The 18,151-nt window shown below is 39.2% G+C and overlaps 1 protein-coding gene across 11 annotated transcripts in view; it reads right to left on the bottom strand.

Moving 5' to 3' along the window:
- The window catches only part of KLHL13 (kelch like family member 13), an 88,352-nt gene that overhangs the window by 10,145 nt on the left and 60,056 nt on the right, over window positions 1–18,151 (bottom strand). For 9 of the 11 annotated variants that reach the window (XM_068956771.1, XM_068956766.1, XM_068956769.1 and 6 more), the window contains 4 exons: window positions 13,137–13,278; window positions 9,419–9,551; window positions 9,088–9,284; window positions 941–1,736 (listed from right to left, as the gene is read on the bottom strand). In XM_068956771.1, coding sequence (XP_068812872.1) covers window positions 941–1,736; window positions 9,088–9,284; window positions 9,419–9,551; window positions 13,137–13,278 — 1,268 coding nt within the window. Of the gene's footprint in view, window positions 1–940; window positions 1,737–9,087; window positions 9,285–9,418; window positions 9,552–12,260; window positions 12,296–13,136; window positions 13,279–18,151 lie in introns of all 11 variants that reach the window. The other 2 variants (XM_068956773.1, XM_068956774.1) reach the window with 1 other exon arrangement.

Here is an 18,151-nt window from a genome sequence, read left to right as displayed (position 1 = left end):
TACAAAACTGTTTCCAAAGTTTTTTTGGAAGCAGAAGGCATTTTGAAATGTCTCATTTCATCATCCCTCAGATTGATTCTATACTCAAAACTGGGTTATTTTTGCTAAAAATTTAAAATCTGTACGTTTCTTAACGTTTGCAATATGACCATGAAACACAGAGCAGATTGTCTGAATAGCTGAGAAGCATTAAGAAAAAAAATTGCAGATGCTGTAGCCCATGTTAGCTTTTGTTCTCCTCGGTAAACTTAAAAGATACCACAGCGCATTTGCAAAAGCCAAATCTTTTTTTGTAGTGGTATCTCTCGCTGTTAAGACTTGACAACAAGACAAGGCGGAGTAGTGGGAAGAAAGGAGCAAGCCTGTACAAAGTAAGGAAGGAAAAACCTTTCACTCACAGTAGGTATAATATTGTACTAATAGGTGAAGCATAACTACTGCAGCATTTCAATTTTAGAGCACTAAGACAAACCTATAATTGAGTGCATATTCCCAGGTTTGAGTATAAATGCCAAACACTACACCTCTTTTGGAAAAATGCAGCTGCTCAGTAGGGGCCATCCATTATAAACTTTTGTTAAATTAAAAGTTACCATGTATTTATTCTTTGTTTCCAACCATTTCCCTGAAGTTGGATTTTTTGGTCAAGTAAAATGGATCACTGGCAAGGAGGGGAAAAAAGGAGGCAGCAAGATAGAGTCATTCATATAAGTGGTAAGTTAACTATGTAGTCACAAGATATAATTGGATCACATGCCAAATATAAATAACTGCTAACAATATCCACAGCAATTTCTCTACACATTTCCAGTACATCTAGAAAGCAGCAGCGTGACAACCTCAGGTTTTTTTGTTTCCTCTCCATCTGTTCACAGGGCAGCATTGTATTTCAAGGCCTTAGAAGAAAGGCAGGAAGTCGTACTTCAGGAGGAGCACTTACCTAGCTCACCGGCTGCGTTTCGACCACCAACGGCGTACAAATGTCCTTTGAGGGCACTTAGGTGGAAGAAGGTACGCTTCTCGTTTAAAGATGCAACTTGCATCCACTTGTTATAGCGGGGATCAAATCTGAAGACCGTGTCAACCGCGGTTTTTCCTTTTGTGTCGTAATTGCTCTGGCCGCCAACTACGTAGAGAAAGTTTCCAATCACAGCAATGCCATGCTGGTACCTTGGTGCATCCATGGGAGCAAGCGATTTCCACTCGTGGGCCTTCTCGTCATACATCCGTAATTCTTTACTGACAACCAGCTGCTGCCTCAGCACTCCCCCCAATGTCACCAAGTGAGTACTGTCCGACCGGATGGCAGTCCTCTCCGACTGCATGACTGGTTGCATGTACGGCATCATTTGGTAATTGCTAGCTTCCAAAAGCAAGTTTACGCAGGTGTTGTCAGTTCTCATGAAGTCCACTGTCTGAACATAGTTAATAAGATCCTGGGGTGTCATCAGCGGGAATCTGATGTTCTTCATTAGCTTTGCAGCATACTCCATCCGAGGCTCCTCATACCGCAGCCAGCGACAAGCCGCCTTGAAGAGTTCGAGCTCAGTGCAGTGCTTAAGGCTGTTACTTGAAAGCACAAAGGCAAGACGTTCAAAGGGGAGTTTCACAAATTCACCAGTACTTAATAATGCAGGGAAGTTCTTCAGGATGAAGTTATTAACATATTTATCCACTTCTGTGAGATTGTATGTGTTGGCAATTCGCCCAACCTCAACACAGTTTTCTAAAGAAACCTACCAAGTAAATAGAAAGAGGAATTAAAACACTTTCTTAATTTGGTGTCTAAATGATAATGTACACTTTAATGAATACTACAGAAGCAGCAATATCTTCATCATTTTGCAATGCTCAAGGTGATTTACACGTGAGCAAATAAATATTCAATGCGATGTACACATTCATGACTGCAAAGGGAGACCCAATACCTTCCATATTTTGAAGAAAGAAATGAGAAAAGTAGCAAGCGGATGGCATATATTAATTACACGTCAGATGTGTTATACAACGATGATACATAGCAATTATACAGCACTTCATCTTTGAATGCTCTGCAAACATCATTGTAAGTTAGAAATGTGGAAAACAGTCAAAGGAGAGATGATCAGCCCAAGGTCACAGAGAATGATGCAAGAGTAGGGCTTGCCACTGGACTTCTTTAACACATTACGGAACTTGTACTGTCCTAATGCAGCCAAAGAAAATGAAGTAGCTACCTCTCTCTCTCTCCAATGCTGTGTTTCTGACAACTTATTTACAGTGCTCAATCCCACAAATATACTATTTACAAATGAACAGAAGTGCATCTTCAGTAAACCAAGTTGGTGTATGTCCAGAATTAAATACATAGCACAGTCAAAAATAACACATCATCAAAGCTACCAGATTATTTATTATAGTGAACCTAGGAGGACTCACTCTAGAAATATTCAGTAAGTGCAATGCTTCACCAGTGCGGCTCATACCCTAATTTCATTCAATGTAAGGCAATACATTTTGGCTTTTCCTTATTGCTTACTACATTTCTTGTCGTCTGTTTTTCTGGAGATGCAGCAATTTGCTCATGACTGAAGATGGCATTTGTAAGAACAGTTTATCCGGTGACCATGTCTTTTCGGTGCTGCTGCATCTATCTTTCTTACATCACAGGCTCCTTAAATTCTCTAATCTGAGGTCCCTGGAGATTCAGGGCAGGAGGACAGAGGGGCATGGAAGGGATGGGACACAACTTAAAATGGGACTCCGGGGACCTCAGCCACTTCAGCTAGCTCTGTGATACAGACACATGGCAAGTCAATTTTCAGAGGCGTCTTGAATGCAAGAGAGCTCCAATTTTCAACAGTGCTGAGATTTATGCTAACCCAAACTTCGTATATACACGCTTTCCAGTCACCTTGGCCAACAGCATATAAGCAACACAACATCGACAATTTCCATAACTTTCTCATGATTCTCACTGTATTTGTAATGCCAGAAGAATTTAAGCTTCTAAATCTCATGGTTAATTAAAAAAAGATTCTAAAGATTGAGAACAGCTACCTGGCTGTAGCCTCAGCATTCAAAAACCTGAGGGTCATGACAGAGATTACAAGATTTTTCTACTGCATAACCTGTATCTGATCACTGCCCTTTAATATCAGACAATTCTAAAAATACAGTGAGTTTGTGAATAGTAGATATTCTTTTTATTCACTAGAAACAGATCTAACTTGTCCTAGAGTGAATATCCGCAGTCATCAGAAGTCTTTGTTCACATGCCCTGAAACGCCTTCAGAGAGTCATAGGCTCCATAGCTTAGTCTTCATCTCAGTAAACACTAATCCTGTAATCAGGATTAATCTGAGATTAATGTCTGGCAAACTAACAGGATTTCTATTATAATGTATCTGTGCAATACATAAATAACTAGGTTACATCATAAACCTTTGTGATTGAATATATTCCTGCAATGCTTATGCTGGAGAAACCGACTTATTAATTTTACAGTGTTAATGACAGATGAACATCACATCAGCAGCATCCCATCACCCCTACTCCTCTCGGACAATTTACCTCATACTGCCTTAATTAATCTACCGGTCTGGTACTGCACTCGGGTCTTTTTCAGTGTTATGACTACAACTAGTCCCCGTTACGCTCACGACATTGTGCACTTTGTTTGGCTTAGTAACAATTCCATTACTTATCTCAAATTAGGGTACCACATTATTTTCTTAAAAGTTACTTTCCTTGCCAAACGTGTTATTATTACGGATTTTACTGTTCTTTGAGATAATCATCAACGAATCGGGCTAAAATTTTTTGCCAAGAATTATTCCATGGTCATAAAATGTATCTACAGACTCTTAAGTTCTGAGCCAGAAATCTAATCCTTTAACAGAATGAAATGTAATACTCACTTCCACCTAAGTATTTAAAATTGGACAGGGTTAAAGTACAATAACGCTAGTTAAATACTTAACAAGTTACTGAAGTGTTGATTTTCCAAAAAAAAGGCTTGACTTATGCTCTAGTAGTTATGAGAGGTGCGGAAACTGCCTGCTCTCTACAGAAGCCAGTAGATCAGGAGCTCAAAAGGAAGGAAGAAATCGCTAGTTCTGGAAATCCCAAAGTGAACTGCAGGAATGGAAGTGTCAGACAAAAATAAAAGACTGGTTGTACAAAGGATCCAGTGACTAGTAAAGAAGTTGAGATTTTTTGATAAATCCTCTCACTTGGGCTACTGGTACTCCACTTGGACTACAGGACAGAGCTGCTCTTTCACAACGTCTGCTCACTACAAAGCAGAAGCAACACCTCCAGAAAATACTGAAAAGCTTTTTTTTTTAAAAAAAGTGTCAAGCGCACCTTGAAAAATCAAATGCATAAGCAAAAATGCTGTCTAGAGAAAGCAGTTGACTTAATTTTTCGAAATTTTGAAACAAGTGCTTCCCAAGCTCTATTTAAAAAGAAAAACAACCTTAATTGACTATACCATACTGTAAAAGCAGACGCTGAGCAATATAACGGCAAGCAATCCGAGAATCCCTGAATAAATTTCAACTTTCTGTGCAAGTTATTTTTACTAGTTCCTCAAGGCCAATATCACAGAACATTCAGTGTTATATTTCAAAGAACTATTAGACATCGAAGCACTTAACGTGTGGACCCCTTTTCTACGTTTCAAAGAGCTTATATTCCCCGAAATCCCAAATTTTTCATGGGCTCTCATACACAAGAGTCCAGAAATAACAATACAGAAATCCCAGCCAGCTCAGAAACTGGCGTTAACCACATTCACACTCCTCTCCATGCAGGACTGCGAGCTGGCAGGCTTCACTACACACGTAAGAAAAGGTAAATCCCTTGAGCAGCCCAAACGCCCAGTAGTCAGCTTCTTAGATCCCACTTGCTCCCAAAACTGAGACCACCTCGCTCCCAAAACTGAGACCACCTCGCTCCCAAAACTGAGACCACCTCGCTCCCAGTTAGGAATGCTTGTCGCGGACTTCCAACAATTAAGACCACTTTTAACAATTTGCCAGCCGTTATAAAAATGTAAAATGGAATTATAAAAGCAACAAGATCTACCTAAGCAACTATACCAAAGGTAAAGCTGAGATATTTACTTTCAGCCTTTTGAAATATTTTAATTACAGTATAATATTCCATTTCCCGTTACACTGCTGTTTTCCCCTGAATGTTGTAATTTATTTGGATAGGTTTCTAATCTTCCTCCGTTTTATATGTTGCTATTACTCTTACCAAAACAGCACTGTGCATTCCCTAGCACTCTACTCCGAAAACATTTCCCTGCCTTTTTTATTAATTTTCATTACATTATGGCTCCTTTAGGTATGGAACACGGGAGCAATCCTAGCCTGTTGTAGCATTCTGCAAAGCTATAAATATTTAAAACCAATACTAAAAATAAGGCAGACAACAGCTCCGGAGATTTCCAGCGTTGTCGCTGGGAGTCCATTCAGCTGCAGAGCAGGTCTGCAAAGTTTGTCAGAACTACTGAGCTCGGGCTCTTTGTCAGGAAGGGTGTAAACGCACAACAGAAAACCATCTGCAAGCCAGCCACAACATGCATCCTTCTGTGAGGGTCTCCCTGTTTTGACATAAATTAAGCTGCTACTTTGAGCTTATACTTTGCTTTGTAAATATTTCCAATATCCTCTTATAAAGGAACACCGTTACGTTATGCTTTACATAAAGTGGCTCCTATGATTTCTTTAGCAATGAACTCCCCAGACAATTCAAAGACAATTAAGTATTGTGTGGGAATAGTTACCTCAGCTCCCAGATGCTGCTGCTCAATCAGCTAACTTCAGGAGGAATAAATAAATAAATAAATAAACCTCACACCCTAAGACCTGCTCAAAGAACTCATTTAGATTAGAAATGTTAATTCAAGAACGGAGTGAAACTATTATAACGTTACAATCTCTGCAAAACTAAGATACGGTAATTAAAAAAGCAAAACGAAAAAAACCCCACCAAACCTGGAGTTTGCTCACCAACTCTTGTTCCTGTTCGAACAAACTTCTGAGTAAGTTCATTCAAAAATTCAAAAACTATTCTTTATACAAGACTGCAGAGAATATCACTAGGCTAAATGTACAAACTCAGTTTTGTCCTCTTTACGGTTTTACAATGAATGAGATTTCTACATGTTAATCTTTTTGACTGTTTTCCTCCATTCCAAATGTTCTTGTTCTGCTTACAAACATATTTAGGTATCCCTATATGCAAAGAATGATGCACACTGGTGCAAGAAAGGCCAAATATTTTTGACACTTTTAACCTCTAAACACATTCTGTAATGTATATAGACCTCAAAGTTACAGGCACTCTGTACGCAAGTATTCTCAAATCTGGAAGGATGTCAGAAGCCCCACAGTATTGAGGTGTTTCAAAAAAAAAAAAAAAAAAACCCACACTTTAAAATAATAGGCTTTTAAGACATTTTGAAGTAGAGAGTGATATAGATTTACACTGATTTGAAAGAACTCCAGTCCCCTTAAACATCAGTATAAATCAAAATATGCAATAAAAGAGCATCAATCACATTAAGAGAACGAATAAAGTCTTCTGGCCTCTGAGGTTCACCCCTTTCAAAAGGGGATCTCAAATAAGACGTTACTTATTTGAACCAAAACGACAACTGAGTCAACACTGTAGGTGGAAAACCTTCAGAAAATCAGAACATCACAAATGATGGAAAAAAAAAATCCTTCCAAATAACATGATTTAAGATGAAAGAAGCTCTTTCCTTAAGAAAGCACAAAAAAACAAGTCGCTGTTCTACCTAAAAAAGGGAACCGTCACAGAACAAAGGGAACCTGGGGCAGATCAGAGACCAGAGAGCCAGAAACCATCGTCAGGGCGTGCATTGTCCCCCCTGGCCCAACTCCCACCCAAGGGAGCCGCTCCAACTATTCCATCTTGGTGTTTATAACAATGCAAAATAGATGGTGCAGGATTAAGATTAACACAACATTATCTCAACTCTCGCAGAGAGCTGGCCAATAAGAAAATACGCCATAGAAAATAGAGAGCCTAGTTGCATCCAACACTTCCCTTACGGAGCAGATTTCTGTCATTTGCATCTTTTGAGTCCTCTTGTTTGCACAAGTCCTGGTCACGTTTCCGTACCCTGTGAAACTATGAGATCACCTGCTTCTTTATTTGTCATTACTGACATATAGAACATCGAATGCCAAACAATGTTATAATTCAGGTAGAACCCACCCGTTTCCCTCCTAAAGGTTTTGAGCTAGATTTCTAGTAAGGTATAGAAGCAACTAACAGCAGAAAAGCTTAAGGAAATATTAGGAATAACGCCAAAGCACATCCCTCTGAACGCCTTTCAGAGCAGAGCTCTGCAGCTCTCTCGTTCTGCATCCCCACAAAGTAGGTGCCCTTTACTTGCTGGCAGGACAAAGTTACATTTACACAGGACTGCAGAGCATCAGCCAGGCGAGGTACTGAAACATCCTGTACTGGCATTGCTTACATCCTGTGTGCGAGATAAAATACAGACAGCTGCACCTGTATTATGAAATTGCACTGTTTAACTATATATATCTTAAGTAAATATAATTGAAGCATACAAAATTTATGGACTGAGTCCACTGAACAGAATGCTAGAAGGAGCACCATCATACAGCGAGACCCTGAAGCCGCTGATACCTGAGATTTAAAAAGGAAAAGATGTTTGAAACATAAAACCTCTGAAAGACAACCTAAGCTGACAAAATCTGTATGTGAGCTGATGTTTAGACTACAGCAATATTAAACAGTGGAGTACTAAACAGTGCTCTTAACAAGAGGCTGCAGCTCAATGAAAAAAGGAAATATTTCTCATCAGGTTTCTTTCCTCACATGCCTTTTTCTACCCATGAAGACAGAACCCAGGAGAAAGTCTACACAAGTAGAAGCTGAGTTACTTAAGCTAAGTCTTTAAAATCTGTCGTGCTGCTGCAGAAGAAATTATCTCGTTTGTCTTTTAATACAGAGAAGATTGCAAAACTGTTTAGACATTCAGCTTGAAGGGAACGCGGCACTTCTCCAAAGCACCACCTCAGAATAGCACAGGACATTGGCTCTGAAGAAGGAAGAAAAGCGCATTACTAAAGTGTCCCCCATGGAGTGGGTTGATGACCTGAGATTTTAATCTCAATTATAAATAAGAATCAGCAGGCCAACTCTAAACTGTAAATAGACTGCACTGTATTGCAACTACACTCTACTTGTTTGCAAGGCAAGCTTCGCTACTGCATAAAAGCAACCCTGATTCAAGTTGCATATGCGTTCACTTTTTAAATACACAGTACTAACGGAAGAGGAGAAGGTCGCTACTCTGTAAGCAAGTCCCCTGCTTACGAAACTAAGTTTTGTTCATTGTGAAAAAATATTTTCCAGCAGGCATTCGAGGCCATTTTTTGTCCTAGTATACTACAGTAATCAATATAAAATTCTGGTAGCTACTTTTCTCATATAACTGACACTTCTGTAACATCCTATTAGTAATCCCTTTAGAAGGTGTATTATACTAAAGGACCGTGACCAAGTTCACCAATTCACAAAGACGATGTAAAAGTTTCTGTGAAGATCACTACAATCATGCACTTCACTCCTCAAAACAAAAAGGTTTACAAAAAGTATTATTACTTTGACAACAACAATGACAGCTTGCTCTTTTATTTTTTCAGTTGAATACAAGAAGTAGCTTTCTTATGGAAGGATGGAGAACGTGAGAGCATGAAGAAAGAAATCCAGTAAGGCATCTGTGAACTATAATTACTGTTGCTGTTACCATCGCTGAAATGCACTTAGGAACTAAAAGAATTGTAATATGGTATAATATTCACATAAAACACACCCTATACATAATACTCAAAAGACTTTCATAATTTCCTTGAAATTCTCCTTCTAGATCTTACTGCGTGAACATAAATCATGAATAATGGCAAGTTTTAGGCCTTAACTTTGCCTATTGTTTAGCCACTGTTGTTTTAAAAAAAAAAAAAAAAAAAAAAAAAAACGACCTTTATCATTCTGAACACGAAGCATGAGTAGCATTAAATCAACATGTCTTACCCCGGAGATAAGAAACACTTTACAGAAGTCCAAAACAGGTAGAATCTGCAAAAAGCTGGCAGCTTCCAGAGTGTCCTGAAGGTTGTCCATGTTAAGGGAAAGTTTTGCAGTATAAATGAAATCAATGATCTTCTTTAGGCCTATTTTGTTCACACCATGAAGCTTAATGCACATTAAATCCTGCTCCTTCATTCCTCCTGAGAAAGACACGGAGGTAAACTTATATGATCATTTTGATTAGGACTGATTCACACTCAATACTGAGCACGTGTTTGAGTGTCCAAGTGACAGTGATTTAGAGATAGCTACACGACTTTAACAAAAACACCACCTGTGAACATAGCCTTGAAGTAATCACTTGCAGAGGCCATCATTGCTCTGTGAACAGGAAACACTTCATCACCGTCGCCGGGAACTAACGTCACATCACAGAGCAAACCTTCAACTCGCAGCTGGTCAAAACCCTGCAAGAAGACCATAAGGTGAAACATCTGCTCCATCTACGAGGGGAGCAGGAGTCTCTTGCTTCCCTTAAGCGAAAAGTGAAATTTATTGACTTTTATTCACATACACACTGTAGTTCCAAAAAGTCACTGAGGAATAAGCTGTCATCTTACATACCATAGTATCTAATATATGGTAATTATCTAATAAACAGTAACTATTCACTGGAAAACTTACTTTCCATAAATCACTGAAGAATGCAAAGCATATCGTAGCCTTACTCATCCCATACTTTCTTTTCAGTAAGAAGTTAGTTCCAACAGCTTATACTCCAGAAGCTGTTTCAGGTAGGGACACATATCATCACTTTGACACCTACCCATTCGGGAGGCACATTCATTCTAGATATAGTTCTGTTCCACACCATTCAAGAGGCTGCAAAATGCTGGGGCTTGCAAGGAAAGTGGTCATCTGGTTACGTAATTATCAAATTTATACCAAAGTGAACAAGACAAACTCCAAAATCTGCTCTTATGTTGGTGTATCTGCTCTGCTTCCTTTTCTGAAGTACTCATAATGGCCAACTGTAATAAAAGAAATAGTCATCCGCAACAGTAAAGAAAGATCTTCTTCCAAATGTATGCCTGGCTGGGGATACTGCAGATGAGTACAATATTAGCGTCCTTCATGCACTGCAGAACAGAAGCTCAAACATAAAACAGTTTCCTTCGGTCAGGCACATCATATGATTTTTTTCCAGTACTAGCAAACATGCAAATATTGCCTTTATAGATTTAACACTTGAGGAAGTCTTGGCCTCAGCTCCTAGGGTTTACAATTTAAGATACCTTAAAGAAAGGCTGTATTTTTTCAAAACTACAAAGGTAAGTAGAAAAGGGCATTCAAATCTGTCCAACAGAAAAGAACAGAGTACAAATGAAGAGGTGAATTATTAGCTCTAATAAATACCAGAAGCCAACGCAGGATTACGCTTTTCAGCGCCTTTTGTGATATTTATTGCCAAGCTTTCACACCAATGTCAAATCAGCAGCATAACTCATGACAGTGCTGCACTGACGCCAGAACTCTCTCTACAGGTCATAAGTAAATGGACTGTAATTATGGTATCAGGCTTGTAAGACAATGGCAATAAATAGAGGAAGCAGGACTCCTTTATCAGGAGCAGTCTTCAACTGCAAAGAAATATGGAGACTTCCCACATTCCTGGTAGTCCCTTCCTCCTCATCCAGAACAGTTCATTTCTGATGCACAAGAGGATCAAATGTTTTGCAGTTCACACACTCAGGCATTCAGACAAGCAAACCCCTTATTTTCAGCTCTTGCAAAACTGATGCATCTCAAGGACTCGAGTTTTTACAAACACAGCTTTACAACTACCAGCTCTCCATTGGCTTAAATCGTGAAGAAAAGACTAGGAAGACGTGAAGAAAGAATCGTGAAGAAAAGACTAGGAAAAGACGAGGAAGAAACAAGGTCTCAACACTTTGCCTAGGCTTCCCAATATCCTTTTTCGCTGTTACGTCCTTACCCATATTAAAAAGCTAATATCTTTGCTGCTAGAATGCAGAGGATAGAATCTCTTTCTAATAACATACAAATTGAGCACAGCATAACCCTGCAGCTGGTGTTTTATGGTTTTCTCCTCCCCACTTCTCTCCTTCGCTGATGGCAGTTCTCCTAGGAATTATGCCATACATAATGCATACATAAGTCTGCACTCCTGAGAAAGCTTGCGCGGGAGAGTAGCAAGAACTGTCCAAGTTTTTAAGCTTGGTTCTGCATAAAACCTCCATCAGAAATGAGAAGATAAAATGCTTTTATATTTAGAGTCTTACAGTTTGAGAGGATAATGTTTTTATCTGTTAGAAGAAAGCACTACCACATGGTAGTCCTGTCTAATTCCATAGTTTGATTGTGTCTAAGCAGATAAAAGTAGAAGAGGGAATCAGGATACCAGTTTTAAGATGTCAAGATAACGACACAGATAACAACCTTCCAATCAGAATGGTACTTCAGGGAGAAGGGAGCATGGTTTCAGTGATCTGTACAGGTTTCATGTCCAGTGCAAACTTGTAATATCTTCCACATGGAAAGGCTCAGGGCTTTTTCCAAGTGTTGCTGGAGAAGTAGCTATATGGAACCACTGGACTTCCTAAAAGTCAGAGCTACAACCATCTTAACTTCTCTGGGTTCGTTTTTGGCAGCTACAATAGCAGCTAAAGATGGATTTACTCAGTCTTTGCAGGACGAAAGAGAAGAGAACTTCACCATAGTTCTAGCAACTCTTCTAACAGATTTCAGGATACCTCAGCCTTTACTGAAAGTACCCAACCTTAAAAAAAAAATTCATTAGCAAGTTTAACAGTAAGTATGCCAAACATTTTTATGCGATTACACATTTACAGTAAGATGATCTTACCATTTAAAGTTCATTTGTTTTTTTTAGCATAAGTACAGACAAGTAGAATCGCTAATCTACAGAACACAAGTTAGGAAAAATAAAGTTTCATGGAAATTAGCTGATACAGTTTTGAATATATGAATGTATTTTGGTCAGATTTTAGAGCACAGCCAATCACCTTTCATCTCCTTTTCTCCTCTTCTGTAGGCTCTCCAGCACCTTTGTTACATGGTCAAAAATTTTGTTTTTTTATTTTGTTTTGTTTTTTCAATACATAACTTTTGAATATTAAAGAAGAAATACAGACCTGTAAGACTGCTGGATTTATCAACAGGGAAGATTCTGTATTTTGAGAAAGAGGGATACTCATTTGCGACGGACAAAAATTAAAGTCACTTGCTATCTACAATGTAACAGCAATTCTTTTAATGTACACTAACTGCAAGAATTTGAAACTTGTTGATTTAATAGCTATTAATATTTATCTTGTTTGCCTAGCTAATTGCCATACTGCAGGCCATTTCACAGGTAGTTCTGTAGAATATACTTACAGTGACTAAAAAAATAATAATGAAGTAAACGCATATTAATACAATTCAGAAAACAGAGCATCTTTCTATCTGCAGACAAAACAGGCTTCCCAGCAAGGCTCCTTTGCTGCCGCGTAAAATTCACAGGCACTTGCCGTGACAAGGAAAATTCAGGGGATACTGGCAGACCCGTTGCAGGGGCATTGCATCAAACCAGGGCATGGCTTTAGGGACACGGGAAAGGAATAAGGAACTCTCCTCATAGCATTTCTAAGGCAACTCTGAGACACAGAGATGCTACGAGTGCTTGCCTAAAATAATTACATGACTAATGCCAAGTGAGTTGCTCTGATACTGCCGTTATTTGGTATTTTAAACCATATTACCTCTCTGAATCTAACAGCCATATAATTACAGGAAAAAGTCATTTTTTTTTCCTCCAAGCTGTTGCTGAAAGTTGAACCTTTAACTTTCAGGAAAAGAAACGACAAGCCATGCTGCTTTGGGGCACTGTCAGCGCGGCACACGAACACACGCTTCCTAAGGCTTTTCAGGAACAGCTAGTCTGAAAAGCTTGGAGAGTGGAGGCATTGCTTATAGAGCCTTCAGAATTCTCCGTACAGGTCACTACTGACACAAGAGTATTCAATTACCTGTAATACCACAGAACTGTGAGTATTGCTGGTGAAAAATCTCGTGGTTCCTGTCTTCGAAGACTGTAGATGGGCAGAGACGCCCATATCGCTGCTACCCAGAGATACTTTCATATGAGGATCCTCCTCTTCCACCAGAGATCTAAGAAGATTAGAACAAAGAAACTTTGAGACCGAATTCACGTTCAGACAGTGTCCTTGTGTATTAAAACCGCAGTTGTCTCGAGTAAAAAGTTACAGCGTAGAGGCTACGGGTCAAAATCAGCAGGCAACACAACCGGTCCTTATTGGTCTCCATCGTTTAACCTAAGAAAGGAAAATGTTAGAGTACCTAAGCAGTCTAACTTAAAATTGTAATTTTTAGCTTTTTTTTTTTAAATCATTACTTTTTCCCCCAAGATTCAGAAACTTGGGCATCATTTTTTTTCTATTTGCGCTTCTCATCTTTAGCATGTTTTCAAGCGTTCAGTGTCCAAAAATCAAGTGTCTCACCACACCGGATTGCCATGGAAAGCTAAAAGATTAGCACATTAAAGGTATTTTAAAGTTTAGTAATTTCATTTTATGGGCTGTATCATCTTGCTCAAGTATGAAAACCACAAAAAACATATCTAGTGTGGTAATTTTAAGCTACTTTTAGAAATACACAACTAGAAGAACTCTTCTACAATACGAGATTCACTACTTCACTATTGCAGGCAACCGCTTCATACAATTTTCACTTAATATTCATTAGTGTGAAGAGTCAGTAGCATGATTTTGATTCTGAATAATTACTGTCCGATCTAGAGAGGAAGGGCTGTTTTTAGGTAGCACTATTTAAAAAATTACCACACTGCTACTGACCTATCATTTTAATCTGGAGATGCAAAGTAGATTTACATAAAGAAACGTGCATATACAATTCAACCTACCCTAACCTGTAATTATTGCAAAATCTAAATAAATCTAATCTCTAGAAAGTTTAGTAACTAGTTCTCATAATTTCCATGACTGCATATACCACCTATTGGCACGCACACCAACATAATGCATGCTCTCTCTATAGATGTGCATATATACAATATTAATTAGCAAACATATGCTGTTAACTCACAGGTGAGGATATTTTCATTATTAAGAAAGACCCCATATTTCCAGAAATAATCATAGCAGTCTGACATAAATGCTGTGAATCTCAGATACAAAAAGCCCTCCAGAGGTTTACATGCAGGTAAAAACATTGGCCTCCAAACTAGTTTCAGAAATTACTTTAAATAAGTGACAAGAATATGTTTAAATTAGTCTCCGCTCCCCCCTCAAGGTTTGACTGGGATCACTATGTAAGGACAAAATGGGAATTTGCAGATGAAAAATGGTTTACTTTTCCTCCCTTTTTTGGTATGTTAACTACTCAGAGCAGTTTCTGAAACTTAGAAATTCTTCTGACAGCACTGACGTGCCTTGTTCAAACCCATGGTTACTTAAGGTCAGCTATGAAAACATAGTCAAAACAAATTCACCATTCAACAGTTTACATGGGTTTGAAACACTGAGATCTTATGCACACAGACGTAACAGACTGTAGGAACAAGGGTACATCTAAATAGCTTTGACTCCTAATGTAGCAATCCAATATTCATACATCCAAAAAAATGTCATTAAATGTGGATGTACCGTAGGATGCAAGAGTTCAGTCATTTTAAAAACAGAGTGATTTCCAATTTATAACACAAATCCAGAGTATGATTTAAATACAATTTTTTTGACCAGTATATCGCACTGAGAAGAGCGTTCTCCAAGCTACCCTTGCCGTACAATAAATGCATCATTCAACGTAACACAGCAGCAAAGCAGCTGCTAGCTTGCGACCCGAAAGATTTTCTGTTCATTTTGTTCCAGTTCTTCGTTAATCCAAAATATAATCACATCAAGGAGAGAGTCTACTGTGATTTCAAAGGACATTCAGTCTTTAAATTTGTTTACGTGTCTTCCTAAGAGAAGAAACACAAAATAACATTGGGAGGCTTCTGGGTGTGGGCGGGAAAGAGCTGCAGATTCGACTAGCATTAATTTGACAGCATATGCTCTTGAAAGAGCTTCCAGAAATGTCAGATCAGATAGTCATTACACGAAGGGGCTTTTAAAATTTTTTTTTTTTTTCAACTTGGAAAAAAGCAGAAGATGTGCACCTCACTTGGGGGGGGGGGTGGGAACACCCCCCACGCACACAAACAAGCAAACCAACTTGCTTGCCAGTTTGGAGGGGGCTTTTCACCATGGCTGCCACCACACGCTATTTCCACTTCTCAACAGCTAGCATATTTTATAACGTTTGCAAAGGAAGGCAAAGGCCTTGACCATGATGCATTTATTCCAACAACGGCAGTAATAACGAGACCTACTTCTCCGGAGAGGCCGCGAGGAAGGGGCAGCATTTTAGTCACGGTTACACAGCTCCCTTGTAGGAGGTTCAGCAGCCCAGCGGCCACCATCACCACGAGCGCTTCCCCATCCAGACCGGACCAAACACTATACTGTTACCACAAAGTGAGCTGAAATACTGGAAAAAACGAGGAAAAGCAACCTACCCAGAATACATTTCATTGACATGTTTACCGACTTGCCTCTGAAGCCCTACCAGGAGATCAGTCAACTCTGGAAAGAGCACGCACTTTGCCACTTGCATATGTGGGCAAAACGCAGTACACAACCGTCTGCGTGGCACTTCCCTGGTAGCGGATTTGGCACTCTCCCTGCTAGTGTTTGCCAGTACAGAGCGCACAGCATATTTTATACACATCTCTGCACATAAATTACATAAAATTTTCCAAGCTTTGTCCTAAAAGGGCCTCTAACACGCGATACCTTGTTTCTATAGCATACACAATAGAGAGAAAGTATATTTTAAAACGCTTATAATACTTACAAAAGCCACACGTTTAACAGAGCCGAGGTGTGGCTACAAGCAGTTATTTCCCTTATCTGATTTTCGAAACGTAATAGGCAGTTGCCCAATATCTAGACCACGCACGTAAGCTCGGCAGCTCACAAGCCCCTCTGCACAGAATTGCCTTGTTCTACAGAAGACGCTTTCATTATTCCTCTTCTGCAATTGCTGTCAGGTATGTACAGGAATACAGTGTAGCTTGTGTTCGCTAATTAGACATTAAAAATGCAAACCTGAATGCTATAAAAATCCACCAGGCATATAAATGTTACAGTTCTAATCTCAAATGCTAACTTGGCTGCATTTGACTCAGAATAATTTTAAAGATAACCAGACAAAATTGGTCTTATAGTACTAGTCTTTGGTGTATATTTAAGATAGCCATTATGAGGCCTTTGACGTGTGTAATACACAAACGCTCCTAACAGCCTGCTGCCACCACCGAGACCTAGTCCGTATTAAAGAGACGAAATCGAGTCACTGTAAAGGTGCTTTGTACTAATCAAACAAATCAACTGTTCCGCCTCAACTGCTTCCCATTCAAGACGGTGGGATTTTCGTCTCTTTGAAATCAAGACCCTGTTTTCCTTTCTGGAAGGTTACCGTACGTTTCAATAAAATCCACAAACACAATTTTTTAATCCCCTCTCATTCCCATCCAAAGAAAGGTGGTTTTATATGCACAGCATCTTTCACCTGCAGCTTGCTCAACGGTTCAGGAAGGACCGGCACACACTGCCATTCTGCGGCAAGTGACATTGCGGAGTTTCTTTTGGCAAAGTTACAGCGCGAGCCAGCACTGGGACCAGGGACCGGCACGCTGGTCTGCTGAACCCCCGTGCTGTGACACACGGACACACGGAAACAGCCCTCCCAACGTGACCAGATGTTCCGAATTTGCCACCGGCATCGTACCAGTTCTGACATTTACCTTCACATAACAGCCGAAAGTACTCATCTCTGCAAGACAGTGGGAATGCAACAGCGCTGACATATTGCACTGATACCAGTAGACAAGGAAATGAAAAAAAAAAAACCACAAGTACTATATCATGTACAACAAAATTCATCTAAAAACAGCCCTCTAAGGAGATTTCAAATTATTACAACGCACAACTTCCATTTTGGGGGCTGTAAAACGAATATTCGAAAATAGCTCTGCCACGTACAGCCAGGCCACAAGGGTTCACGCGAGTTCACAGCCAGCTGAATTCCCAGGGAACGCACAGTCGGTGCATCTGCCTTGTTTAGGCACTGTCACCAACTGCATTATTTATATTCATTAACATAGGTTTGCCAAGCACTATAACTAATTAGATAGTAATGAATGTAAATATATTGATTTGTACTGTATTGTAAGTACAGTATATCACGATTAAGCAAACTACTGAAGAAGAAAGCTAATTCATTTTCTAATTAATTCTATTGTTCTGATCAATAGAAGTCATTAAACAAGAGGTGCAGCAGTAGCATTTTTAATTGGAGTAAAAAAAAAAGTTGGTGGAGACGACTACAATAGCATGCAGTGATAATTCACAAGAAGTTGCTATAAACGTGGCTATTAACACCACTTTCAACATACACGCTTGGTCTGCACAGTTTTCCATAACAATTATAGGAACAACTAGATTCTCTTCATTTATCTTCTGTTTACACGTATCCTTTTTAATCTCGCTTATCTACTACAAGTTACCTGAACCCCCCTCTTGGACAGTTTGTGCGATTATCTTTAGAAACAGAAAGAAGATAAGTCAAATGTTGAGATATAAAAAAAAAATTAAAACCGTTTAAGAGTCTTACCAAGGTAACGTCAAATCACACTGACTCGTTTTGTTTTTGTAGCTCAGGCAGAGGAAAACCATACTGCAGTTGCCATGGCTAAGTACCACCTTCGTGGAGAAGATGAAGTTTAAACTGGAACAATTCAGTAATATCCAGGGACAGGAAGGAAATAAAACAATAATTCTCTGATGTTTTCTTAAGAAGAAATTGAAGTTACTCTGATGTGACAAACACGGCAACTATGGAAATTATTATCGTGAATCTGTTCATTTAGGTCAGCAGATTATTGATCTGGTTGAAATGG

This window comes from Struthio camelus, chromosome 11, assembly GCF_040807025.1.
Source record: "Struthio camelus isolate bStrCam1 chromosome 11, bStrCam1.hap1, whole genome shotgun sequence".
Classification (NCBI taxonomy): domain Eukaryota; kingdom Metazoa; phylum Chordata; class Aves; order Struthioniformes; family Struthionidae; genus Struthio; species Struthio camelus.
This window is presented reverse-complemented; position numbering and strand designations above follow the sequence as displayed.